The sequence below is a fragment of the Helianthus annuus genome, chromosome 14, assembly GCF_002127325.2.
Source record: "Helianthus annuus cultivar XRQ/B chromosome 14, HanXRQr2.0-SUNRISE, whole genome shotgun sequence".
Classification (NCBI taxonomy): Eukaryota; Viridiplantae; Streptophyta; class Magnoliopsida; order Asterales; family Asteraceae; genus Helianthus; species Helianthus annuus.
In genome coordinates this window covers 138426015-138440057 of record NC_035446.2, presented here as the reverse complement: position 1 = coordinate 138440057, position 14043 = coordinate 138426015, and the positions used below count along the sequence as shown (strand labels likewise).

At 34.5% G+C, this 14043-nt stretch overlaps 2 protein-coding genes across 3 annotated transcripts; both read left to right on the top strand.

Moving 5' to 3' along the window:
- The first annotated feature begins 4526 nt into the window (after positions 1 to 4526).
- On the top strand, positions 4527 to 5633 carry LOC110907425. The gene is made up of 2 exons (XM_022152412.1): positions 4527 to 4734; positions 4846 to 5633. Exons 1-2 carry the CDS (start codon positions 4527 to 4529, stop codon positions 5631 to 5633), a joined length of 996 nt encoding a protein of 331 aa, XP_022008104.1.
- Positions 5634 to 6055: 422 nt separating this feature from the next.
- Positions 6056 to 9739, top strand: LOC110903866 (phosphate transporter PHO1 homolog 9). Of its 2 annotated transcripts, none has more exons than XM_035983316.1 (10): positions 6056 to 6662; positions 6769 to 7027; positions 7291 to 7339; positions 7416 to 7487; positions 7561 to 7690; positions 7777 to 8156; positions 8237 to 8386; positions 8623 to 8772; positions 8857 to 9061; positions 9217 to 9675. In XM_035983316.1, the coding sequence occupies exons 1-10, from the start codon at positions 6152 to 6154 to the stop codon at positions 9270 to 9272; spliced, it is 1962 nt and encodes a 653-aa protein (XP_035839209.1). In that variant the 5' UTR covers positions 6056 to 6151; the 3' UTR covers positions 9273 to 9675. The 2 variants fall into 2 exon arrangements, with proteins under 2 accessions (XP_035839209.1, XP_022005355.1); XM_022149663.2 differs by having other exon boundaries at positions 6057 to 6662; positions 8857 to 9135; positions 9217 to 9739.
- The last annotated feature ends 4304 nt before the right edge of the window (positions 9740 to 14043 follow it).

Sequence of the window (14043 nt, the reverse complement as noted above, 5' to 3'; positions counted from 1 at the left end):
CAACCAAATACTCTTAAATGTTCTACATTTGGTTTCCGTCCATTCCAGGCTTCGTAAGGGGTGATGTTCGGTCTAGTCTTCGTAATTGTTCGATTTAAAATGTAAGTAGTGCATGCTACCGCTTCTGCCCAGTAACAGTTAGGTAATTGCTTAATGTTCATCATGCTTCTACTTAATTCCATCAAAGTCCTATTCTTTCGTTCAGCTACTCCATTTTGTTGGGGTGTATAGCTGTTAGTAAGCTGATGTCGAATCCCATTAAGTCTCAGATATTCTTGAAATGTTTTGCTACAGTATTCTCCTCCGCGATCCGTTCTCAATGTTTTGATTACATGATTTGATTGCTTCTCATTCAAAATTCTAAAATTTTTGAAGTGATATAGTGCCTCGGATTTAAATTTAAGAAAATATACCCATGTTTTTCTAGTGTAATCATCGATAAATGTAATAAAATATCTACATCCACCGATGGATTCTGTTCTCATTGGACCGCATATATCAGAATGAACTAATTGTAATGGTTCGGTAGCTTGCCATGCCAATCTTTTTTGAAATGGTTTTCTGGCATGTTTTCCAGATATGCAACCTTCGCATGTACTGTCATCCTTCCTTATCTTTGGTAGTCCAATTACTAAATCCTTGTTCTTCATGTCAACTAAAGTATCCATGTTCACATGTCCATAGCGTCTGTGCCATAGACGTGAAGGATCACTGGTAGTCATATTCATGACATATGTCAGATCGCTTTCAGGATGTAATGGGAACATCTTATTGTTGGTCATCCTAACAGTACCAAGAAGTTCACCATTTGAATCTTTGATAATGCATCTATCTCCCTTAAACGCAACTTCATATCCTTTCCCTATGAGTTGCCCTACGCTTAACAGGTTGTGTTTCAACCCCTTTACATAGAATACATCTGGTATCTTCTTTTCTCTTCCTCTAATCATAATAGAGATACTTCCACTGCCTAATACTTCCAACCGTTTATCATCCCCTGTTCTCACCTCCTTTTTTAAAGATTCATCGAGATGAGAAAACAGTTCTCGGTTACCACTCATGTGGTTACTGCAGCCACTATCAAGATACCAACAGTCACCTTTGACTGTCTCCTCCATGTTAAAAATCATGAACATGGTGTCATCTTGTTCATCGACATCATCTTCTGTATGAATTAATGCATTATCTGTTCTTTCGCTTTCATCCTTTTGTTTACAAAACTTGGCTGTATGTCCAAGTTTATGGCAATTGAAACATCTAATTGAATTCATATTAAAATTCTTGCCCTTATATTTGTTTCGTCCCTTTCCTGTGGAATCATTCTTAAATGATTGTCTAGATCTATCTTGGTTTACACTCGCTATTTGAAAGGCATGTTCAACAGGGCTGTCATCGTATCTTTTCAACCTTAATTCATGTGATTGAAGTATCCCCATTAATTCTTCGGTGGATACTTCAGCGAGATTTTTTGTTTCTTCGATAGTGATGACAACTGATTCATAATTCCTAGTTAGACTACGTAAAATTTTCTCTACGACCCTCTGTTCATCTAATTTTTCCTCATTCATCCGCAATTGATTTACTAAATGAATCGTTCTGTTGAAGAATTCCTCAACAGATTCTCCATCTTTCATGTTTAACGAATCAAATTCACATCGGAGGGATTGAAGTCTTACAGTTTTTACGCGTGTTTCTCCCCTGTATGATTTGTGAAGAATGATCCATGCCTCTTTCGCCGACTTTGCTTGTGAAATCCTTTCAAATACTGTGTCAATTACTGACTGAAATATGATATGCAGGGCCCTTTTATCCTTTTTAATTGATTCCCGGTATGCAGCGGTTCTTTCTTCCGATGGATTTGGTCCCGGTTCTTGATACCCTTCATCGACAACCGTCCATAATTCCTGTGATTCAAGCAACACTTTCATTTGAATGTGCCAATAATAATAATTCTGTCCATTCAGTTTGGGAATTTGCGTTTGTATTCCTTGCGCTTGATTCATGATCTTGACCGACGATAAATTAAAACAGTTAACGTGAATAGATTTCTTGGATCGAATGTTGTGGCTCTGATACCACTTTGTTGGAATCTGTGATTAATGAAGAGTAAATCTGCAGAATGTTCTAACCGATAATGTTCATAAAATGAATTGATGAGTTTACAAATGTGGCGATACAGATATATATACGTACATTCATAGGGTTTTATAAATGTTTGTAACCGCCCCATGATATGTAAGAGTTATAACTAAAATAACAAAATAATTAAAAATAATTATATCTAGCTTATCTATTTAGTATACATATAATGCAGAACATATATGTATTCTTGTACGTCTAACAACTACATGCTCATTGAATTATTTTGCATCAACCAGATGAAGACAAAACACTTTTCATTCCCTGATTTCAACTCAAAAATGCCCAGGTTGTATCTTATGCTTATTTGGTTGTACATTCCATTAAAACCCAGCTTCATATCTTCATGCATATTAAACCCAGTTTCATATTTCTAACTAACACTAAATGTCAACCTTAATCATAGGCTTGCACATTTGAAGATCATCATCACATGCACATACAAGTATCTAGTTTCAACAGTTTCGATCATTACACATACAAATGTTAAGTTTCAAATAGACACATTCCCTTCTTTATTATTACTATCGATCATTAATTAAGAGAACAAATAAACTTCATGCACAGGAACAACAAGTCGAAACAGGGGCGTAATCATCATCATTATTTAACAATCATTCAAGTGTGCATAAAGGGGTTGTACTACGAGTATAATCAGTTGTACATTTAAGATACCCAGCATCATCAATCATCACTAGAATTTATTAACCAACCCTAGTGTTCATACACATACACATGGCCATGACCAATCCGATCAACCAACATTAATACATCATCGACGCCCCCTATTGATAGTGTTTTACGTTTTCTTTTTCAAACAGAAACCTAGTGTACCAGCATCTGAAGTTGTTATTATTAATCATGCGACCAAGATAATCGACCAACTTCCAATATCACACAATACATATCAACCGAAACCGGCTATATTCACGTATATATATATATATATATATATATATATATATATATATTCCATATCTTTAATGTTTTTCATGTCCACACACCTTCAAGCATATCATCACGCACAATTATTCTATATTATCACATAATATCACACAACTTCAAGAATCAAGAAACAACTTAATAAGTATATTACCTAGCAGTTAATAAAGAGCTTGGTTCCCACTTATTCTTGAATCATGTTTGCATGAACAGAAGAGAGGCATGAGGGGGGGTTGCCGTCGCAATCAAGTGAGAGGGAGTAGGGTTTTATTTTTGTTGAGTTTATGCTAAACAAGAACATAATACGAGCACTATATGATAAGGGTTTGGGCTTGACAAGACCTGGGCCGAGGCCCCCTTTTTGGCGACGGAAAAAAAAAACATAATTTCATCAAGTATAAGGGACGACGAAAGATATAAGTTTCAAGATTGGTTTGACTTTATCACTTCACACAACCGACAACATTATCACATGCACACCCTTTTATTGATTAATCTATGCCATAGAAAATGGTTGACACTACAATCAGAGACTAAAATTTCATTGGACCTCTACACCACTGACTCATTAAATGCTAATATACCATTGGGCCAACTGAAATACTGGGCTATCATATCATATGGAAAAAGGGTGGCGGTTTTGGGCTTTATATCTAGTTGGGTTTTGCTTTGAGCTTCACGGGTTTGGGGTGCGGCCCACTTATACATTTGGCACTTAGATTGGCCCACTACACACGCACTCATACTCAACTGCGTTTTACATTAAGAAGTTTATCAAAGTCACGGGTGTTTAACAAGATGAGAAATCGGAATCACAAGACTGAAAGACACTAATCTTGAAAGTTCGGGTTGTCACATCATCCCCAACTTGAAAGAAATTTCGTCCCGAAATTTGATAAGTAACCCAAAACAGTAAGGAGTTCAATCAGGATGACTGTGGATTTTCGCCGGGTGCCACATGTTCGGTTGGTATTTTTCATGGTTTGTCTATTTCTTCTAGTGGGCCGCTTCTTTCTCATTTTCTATACGCCGATGACGTAATTTTCATCGGTGAATGGTGACTCCATAATGTTCTAAACCTTAAAAGGATCCTTCGATGTTTTTATCTCGTCTCGGGGCTTTGGATAAACTTGAAAAAAAAAAGCAATCTTTTTTGGGTTGGGGTGGAGGATACTCATGTACAGTTAATGGCGAATGTGATGGGTTGCACTAGGGGGGTCTTCCCTTTCAAGTATCTTGGACTTCAAGTCGGGGCGAACATGAATTTAATTAAAAATTGGGAACCGGTTGTAGAAACATTTAGAAAAAGGTTGTCTTTGTGGAAGGCAAACACACTCTCTTTTGGGGGTAGAATGACCTTGATTCGCTTGGTTTTAAATGCACTACCGACGTACTATTTTTTGCTTTACAAAGCACCGATTGGTATAATTAATAAATTGGAGAAGATGCGTAGGGATTTTCTTTGGGGTGCGACGCCGGAAAAGGATAAAATGAAATGGGTTTCATGGAAAAACACAATGACTCCAATGGATTTTGGGGGTATGGGTTTCGGTTCACTTCAAATGGCGAACTTGGCCATGCTCTCTAAATGGTGGTGGCGATTCAAGACGGATAGAGGGAGGTTGTGGAGGAAGGTCGTTTGGGCAATTCATAGTCATTCGAGGTCGTGGAGCTTCATCCCCGTTAAGTTGTCCTTACCGGGACCTTAGAAGCAAATACATAATATTTCAGCTGAGTATGAAGAATTGGGTTTGAATTTGGCAGCCTTGTTTCGGGTGTCTCCGGGTAGACAAAAGGAAGTTAGTTTTTGGAAAGATAGATGGCTTTTTGAGGAGCCTTTATGCAATAAATTCCCTCGTTTATTCAGCTTAGAAAGTAATAAAAATGCTATGATTTCGGAGCGTGTGTCTGAGCCGAATGGGTCGGTGGTCTTATCCACAGCCTGGTCTAGAGAGCCTCATAGCTTTGAAGAGTGTTCTGAGTTTGATGCCCTTATTGCAGCAGTTCAATCATATGGGTTCGGGAGTGGGGCTGATCGGTGGGAGTGGGTTTTGGACGCAAATGGCGAATTCTCGGTCAATAGCATCCGGAAAAAAGCTGAAAGTTTACTTTTCTCAGACCTCGGATTGGAGTTTGAATGGAATAGTTGGACTCCGATTAAAGTAAATTTCTTGATTTGGAGAATTGTTCAAGATAAAGTACCTACAATCATGGCCCTTGCAAGAAGGAATATTAATGTCCCAGATGTTCGATGCAAACTGTGTGGAGACGAGGAAGAATCAGCGCTGCATTTATTCGGTACGTGTAGAATTACTAATCAGATTTGGGAGTTTATAGTGCATTGGTGTCGGATACGTCCTATATATGTGTTGGAACTCAAAGACTTAGCCGCTATACACAAGAGAAATAGGGGGTCAAATAGATGGAAGAAGGTGGTCTATATGGTGATACAAACTGCACTGTGGGTTATTTGGAAACACCGGAACGATGCCGTCTTCCATGACAAACAGATTAATGTGGCTCGGATAAAGGGGAAAGGACTCAACTCTTAATTGGGAAAATTGGGTTCAACTATTCGGGTTCCTGTGGTTAAAGAATCGGGGAAAGGACTCAACTCTTAATTGGGAAAATTGGTGTGCTTTTAACTTAGGTTGTATGAGGATTTGATTTGTAAGTTATGTTGTTATTTTGATGTATGAAACTTCCTGGTGCCAGCTTCTCTTTAACAGATGGTTAACCAGTGGCTTTCAATAAAATTTGGTTGGACTTTCAAAAAAAAAAAAAAAGTAAACCGGAAGTGATTGTTTAGTGGCTCTACTTTAAAATATTTAATAAGAATATTATCTAATAGTGTCATTTTCATATTAAAAATGGACCATGCAATTATGCAAGTTGTTTCTGTCCAATGTCCATTTCTGGAATACTTGACTAGTAACAACTAAGACAAGTCATTGTAAAACCATTAATGGCGTACGCACAACCAATTAAACTCTCTTTAAATTGGCATTTAAACAAAAGCATAATCCTAAACCAATCCCTTCAACTCAAATTTAGTAAACCAAATTTTAAAATGAAATTTGGAAAGCAATTTACTTCACAGATGGTGCCAGAATGGGAGGAAGCTTACATGAACTACAATTTCCTAAAGACTATCTTGAAAGAAATCTTATTTTACCGGCAACAGAGGCTGAATCATACATCTCCAGCATACCCATCTCCGAAAAAAGTGAAACTGTCGAAAAGACTCTCGTTTTACAGAGCTTTTAGTGGACTAACTAACCGATTTGGTAATTACAAAGATAGAGATAACGATGACGAAGTGATTCTTGCAAGTGAATTACAGGATCATGATTACCAAACTATGTTTTTACGGGCCTCGGAGGAAGGAGCTGAGAATGAGCTTGTGTTCTTCAGAAGACTTGATGATGAGTTTAATAAAGTAATCGGTTTCTACAAAGGTAAGGTGGATGAGGTGGTGATGGAGGCTGAGGAGTTGAATAAGCAGATGGATGCTCTCTTTGCTCTTAAAGTTAGAATCAATGATCCCAATTTTCACACTTCATCTACACCACCAAATTCAGGTAGTCATGAATCATATAAAAAATAGAGGTTTTTTTATATATATGTTACTAATTATGGAAAGTTTTTAAGGTTATCATATGTTACTAATTATAGAAACTTTTTAAGGTTTATCGCCACTAGAGGAGATTCAAGAACATGAAGAACAACCACAAAGGGACCAAACTAAGATGGTTTCTTTAGAGATTCTAAATCACGTGAAGATCAATGTCGCACAAGAATCTGTATTGTCAAACTGGAAAACTATATTCGGTGGCACGAAATCTGACTTGTCGTTCAGCCAAGAAGAGTACAGAATGGCGCATGCGAAACTGAAACAGGCTTTCATAGAGTTCCATAGAAAGCTCCGGCTTTTGAAAAGCTATTGGTAAGAATTTTTGTTTGATTACATAGAGATTAGAAAACAAAGTGATACACGTTGGTTATGGGTTGTGGTAAACGTATCCCCTGTCCAACTTGTCACATAAGTAAAAAAAAAATGTTTTTTTTTCCTACCAAAAGACAAAAAAAAATGTTTTTTTCTTCCTTGATTTGATGTTTTCAAGTAGTACGATGAAAATTTAGGGGTGAGATACGTTTAACCACCGACAACCATGTTAATTATTTTTAACTTCTATTTGTTTTTGATAGTTTCTTGAATCAACTGGCTTTCTCCAAGATCATGAAGAAATATGACAAGGTATTTAATTCTTGATTATGATCATAAACTGTGTTAATGAGGTGGGTCAAGTGATTTTGACATTATTATTCTTTAGGTGACATCAAGAAACGCATCAAAAGCTTATCTAGAGATGGTTAAGAATTCTTACTTGAGTCAATCTGATGAGGTAATAAAATAAAATTTACAGTGATTTAATTTGCAGATTAATTAAAAAGTTATAAGTTTTCTGGTTGTTTCAGGTTCTTAAACTCATGGAAAGAGTAGAAGCTGCATTTATTACACATTTTGCCAATGCCAATCGAAGCCAAGGAATGAGTGATTTGAGGCCAAGAGTGAGAAGAGACAAGCATCGCGTAACATTTTTGGTGGGTAAGTTGTGGGTTCATAAAAAATTTTGATCTAAACGACATGTGCGGATCCGTTGCTAATTTTTGGTGTGAAATTCATCAAAACAGGCTGTCTCTTTGGCTGCTCAATAGCACTTGTGGTGGCAGTCATCTTAACAATACACACCAGAGATCTTCTCAAAAGTGCTGGTCGCGACCAATACATGATTAACATCTTTCCACTATACAGCTTGTTTGTATACATTGTGTTACATATGCTAATGTATGCCGCAAACATATACTTTTGGAAGCGTTTTCGTGTCAATTACTCTTACATTTTCGGGTTCAAACCGAACACAGAGTTGGGTTACAAAGAAGTACTACTTCTAAGCTCTGCTCTTTTAGTACTCACTCTTGCAGCTGTCCTCTCAAATCTTGAAATGGAAATGGATGAAAGAACTCAAAGTTTCACAACTCTAACTGAACTGGTCCCTCTATGTTTAGTCACCGTAAGAATTTCCTAGTGTGCCCTCTTGTAAATTCTGTAAACCGAACACGTATGATACCAGTTCTAACTTCTGTTATGCAGGTTGTACTATTGATAATGATCTGTCCGTTTAACATCATGTATCGTGCAAGCCGGTTCTTTCTTATAGTGACCCTTTGGCACTGTGTCTGTGCACCTCTTTATAAGGTCAACTTCCCTGATTTCTTCTTGGGTGACCAGATGACTAGTCAGGTAATTGACTGTTTGACTTCCAGTTAGGACTATAAACGAGCCGAACCCGAACACTTTAGGCTAAGCTCGAGCTTTACTCAAACTCAATACACACACCTACATTTACATAAAACTCGAGCCTGAGTTACTTGATTAGAACTCAAGTTGTTTGCAACTCTATTTTCGGGTTTTGCTGGTTTGGGCTATGCAAATGGTCTAAAATTGTAAGTACTTTGCCTTTTATCGATTTATTGCAGGTCCAGTTGCTCAGGACTGTTGAATTCTATATCTGCTACTACGGCTGGGGAGACTTCAAGAAGAGATCAAACACATGTAATCAAAGCAATGTTTTTGAGATTTTTTATATATTTATCGCAGTTATCCCATACTGGTTTCGGTTCTTACAGGTAACTAAACTTCACATACATGTTAGCAAGTTTTGTTTTAGCTTTGGTCTGATATTTGGTGTAACACACTCTGTTGTGGACTAGTGCATACGTCAAGCGTTTGAACATAATGACTATGATCCTGCCATGAATGGGCTCAAGTACTTATCGACAATTGTTGCTGTTGTAACAAGAACAATATATGTTCAGAGGAGAGGAAAGACAATGAGAATCATAGCTGCATCTAGCTCGGGTGTGGCTACAATTTATAACACCTACTGGGATATAGTGAAGGACTGGGGTCTTCTTGGTAAGGATTCCAAGAACCCTTGGTTAAGAGATAAACTCATATTACCAAACAAATCAGTCTACTTTGTCGCAATGGTAATATATAATAGTTGATGTGACTTTAATTCATTGAACATACATTGAGTTTATTATAATTGTTGATGAATTTGTACGTAGGTAATGAACGTTATATTGCGACTAGCATGGATGCAAACAGTTTTAGATTTCCATGAAGCTCCTTGGCTTCATCGAAGCGCGATGATATTTGTAGTTGCGAGTTTGGAGATTGTTCGCAGGGGTTTGTGGAACTTTTTCAGGGTGGAAAACGAGCATTTGAACAATGTTGGGAAATTTCGAGCTTTTAAGTCGATCCCCCTGCCTTTTAGCTATGAGTATGAGGACAAGGAATTATGATTCACTAGCACATAAACCATCAATATGTTTTCAGTTTCTTTGTCATTATGTAAAGGGTAAATTGCATTTTACATCCTTTAAGCTTAAGTAAAATTTAAGACGACGTCCTTTAACTAACGAAATTATAGGAAGTTCAAAATTAGGAGAAAGGACTCGTGCGTCCTTCACATGTAACTATGTGAGTATTTACACAACTGAGTATGAAAGTATATGTATGTGCCATGATCGAGTGAATATGAGTTTCGTATAATGTGGCTAATTAAAGAGTAAGTTGTTTAGTGAATTATATTTGATCTTGTTTGAAACTGTTGTTTATCATGAGCATTTAAAATTTTAAAGCTGGAATTTACAAAAGACATAGAACCTAAGATTACAAGATATGTATAACATGATATCACTACTAGAAAACAGCCAGACTTACAACAAGCATATTTGTAGCAAATCTGTGGAAAATTGGCCTTAGCTACATATTTGCGACAAAACAAATTCATGTGAAAAATAATTGTCTGAAAGTATGATTGCGACAAAACTACCACAAAATTTGCTACAACTTTACGACAAAAAATCCATCGCAAGATTTTCCACAAAATTCCGACAATTTTTTTAAAGCCCTTTCCACCATTTTTCGACAAATTTGTCACAAATCCCACTTTTAACATACTTTATTAATATTTTATTGTAGTCATTTTTAATAATAATAATTTAAGAAAACAATTAATTAAAAAACTGTTTTTGACAAACTTCCTACAAATTCCTACCAGTACTGATCTCATCCCTATCAACCACCAATTTGTACACCTCCAACCACCGCCACGCGCCCACACCGATGGACTAAACACTCTTTTCGTCCTCCTCCGCTAAATTCAATTATAGTCACTATTTAGTCGATACATGATACTAAGTTCAATATTACATAACTATGTGGGCAAGCATGATCTAATTTGGTTATAGGGATTATATATTTTAGTTATTGTGCAGGTTGGTATTAGGGGTATTCAAGATCGGATTAATCGGATTCGGATATTCGAATCTTAAAAAATAAAAAAAAATGTGTTTCCTTAATAGATTAAAATTAAACTTGTATTCGATTTATCAAGTCTTTAACATTGAAAACAAAAGGCATTCAAGATAAATTCAAACTTAGCAATTCAAACAACCATAAACATTAAAAACAAATTCATAGTGCCCATGTAATCATATATTCACTATCTTTCTTTAGTATTCTTTCTTTAGTATTCGAATATCGCATAATCTAATTATCCGAACATTTTAGAAATCTACAGAAATTTTTGACTATTTTTGACGTGGTTGGTCCCAATTATCGGACTCCGAAATTTTTGACTATTCGATTTTCGAGTATCCGAAATTTCAGATATATCAGATACGAATTTTCGGATATTTCAAGTTCGGTTTCGAATTCAAATTTTTTGAATTACCCTAGTTGGTACACACAATGGTTGGCTAGTGTTCACAATGATAAATCCATCTTACAAGCGCTTGAAGCACTATTATACAAGCTATTTCAACTAGTGTGATGCCCCGCACTTCGCGACGGGCATTCGGTTTTGCTAGAAGTTCGATTTGAGACGGTATTGCAATCGAAAGAGAAAACCAGAAAAATCGTGATAAACCAATAATTATCAAAAACAGTAAAACAATTATGATTGTATGTTTCTAAAAATTAATTTTTACGATGTTCCTTTTTTTTTAATTTTAACATACTCCTATATAACTAAATCTTGGTTTTTATAATTTGCAAAATATATGTACTTAGAAATGTAACACTTAAGTATAATAATAGCATGATTTTGTAAGGTTAAAAGGGTAAAAAAACAAAACAAAAATAAAAAAGAACATAGGCTACATTTGTAAGTATCAACAAACACTCAACCCAAATTCCCTATACAATGCATATGATGGTATTCTCATAAATAATGTGAAAAAGAGAAAATAGTCAAAGAAAGTTGACTGAGCACTGTTCAATCCAAATGTGATGAATTAAATATATATATATATATATAATATATATATATATATATAAATGAATAGGGGATATTTAAAATTTACAAATTATCAATTATCCCCTCGTAAATCTACAATATGACCCCTCATGTTTAACTACACTTACCATTAAAAATATATACTTTTACACTCTTATTTTTTGGGACCAACCACGTTATAACATGTGGGTAAGGGATCAAATACAAACTCTTATGTTTGTAAGAACCATAAGAACCAATACATAAGTGACAAGTGTTCTTCAATTAAAAATTAATTTATGGGTAATTTAGATCTTTTGACCCTATTTATTTATAACTAGTTAAAACTAATTATCAAAATATCCCTATATCCACCCAGGTTAATTCAAACCAAAATTTGAATTTTGTAACATATCTAGATCAAACCAACATGCAGGAATCACCAACAAAAAAAACATAAGCACACCCACATAAACGACATTATCACAATCAAAAAAGGAACTTCCATTATTAGCACTCTCATTTCAATAAAAAAGGAACTTCCATTATCAACGACCTTAGCACAATCAAAAAACGACATTAGCATGACATAAGACCGTCCACATTATCAGCATTCTCGTTTCAATCAAAAAGGGAACTTCCATTATCAACGACATTAGCACAATCAAAAAACGACATTAGCACAATCAAATAACAACATTAGCACAATCAAAAAACGACATTAGCACAATCAAATAATGATATTAGCACTCTCTTAACACCGCCGTCTGGGCATCCGACGGTAACACCGGCATAAGCAACATTAGCACAATAAAAAAACGACATTCCAACGAATTTATTTCTAAATAGGCTCCCAATAAAAACATAAAAGAAAAAAAATAACAACAGATACTATTACATAACTAGCACAATTTCATTTTTTTATTTTATAAACAACACATATTATTCTATACTAGCACAATTTCATTTTTTTTATTTTATAAACAACACATACTTACTAGTACAATTTCATGTTATTTTAATTTTATAAACATACTATTACATACTAGCACAATTTCATAACTATTACATAACTAGCACAGTTTCATTTTTTTAATTTTATAAACAACACTTACTATTACATACTAGCACAATTTCATGTTTTTGTTTTAATTTTGTAAATAAGATATACTATTACATAACTAGTAGAAAACAAATTTATTTCTAAATAGGCTCCCAATAACAATACAAAAGGAAAAAAAATAACAACACATAAGAATTACATAATAAATTAAGAACTTACGTATAGATTTAAAATCAACACAATACATTTTCATATTAGCACATTCCAACTATATAACTAGCACAATTATAAAACACCTTTTTGTAACTTTTTTAAAAGTTATCTTTATATATAAGAAAAAAATATAGCAATATGGTACTCATATTAAAGATAAAAAAATACTTGATTTTATGATATAATTTTTTTCCAAAATTAATGAAATATATAAAAGTTATTTTAGTTTAAAAAACTTGGTGGAATTAGTATTTTATGGGAAATGACTAAATGACTAAAATACCCCTAACTTGATAGTATTGATTATTAATTATAGGGTTTTATCTGTAATCAACTAGGTTATAACCCGTGAATACTCACGGGTTGTTAATCTATCTTTCTAACCAAATAAATATATACATATATATTATTAAACAAAAAATTCTATGATGAATAAGGTGTATGAATAAATGATAAAACGGTATGTGGCTGATTAACCATTAAACATTGTTAAAAACTATTAACCATAACAAAGTAAATGTATATCATACGAAAACCAAATATCCAAAACCTAAATGTAAAACAACTAATCACTACTCTTTTTTGGTGAGGTACAACCAACTCAACATTCAAGACTTGATGAGTTTCATCAAAAGAAAAGTGAACCGTATCACACTCGTTAATGCGAGCACGTTTCATGAATCTTGACCATTTGCATAACACATAACGCCAACCTTCTCATCTCTTTTCACGTCTGGTACGGTTGGTAAATCCTCTTGCTTAGGCAGATGCAAAAGTCTGACGGTCATAGGTTTTAAATCAGCACCAAGTTTAGCCATCCTTGAAACATTATCAGGCAGTCGCTGTATTGTTTTTAAAATAAAATTAATAAGAAGAAGAATATAAAAATAATAATGTATTTCTATGTGAATAAAAAAATATGTAATTTTTAATATATAGTACTTCCTAAAATAATATTAAAACTTACAAAATCTTTAGAAACCATACGAACAAACTTATAAACACGAACATTTTGTTGTTCATCAATAGCTGGCTCTTCAACTGCATCAATAGGTGCAACTACAGGCTGAAAATAACATACAACATTTATTAGAATAACAATATAGTAATTAAATATATAAAGAAGCAAGCAAATGTATACTTACCTCATCAACTTGTACATCAGCATAATTAATTTCAACACCATTTTTTCCAAGAATTGTTAAATGGAAATAATTTCCAAAACCTCTTGTGAATATTAAATAACAACTGGCCTCCAATTGAAACAAATTAACAATAACATCAATACCAATGGAGAAACCGACTTTACCAAAAAGCGTTTCAATCTTGACGTGA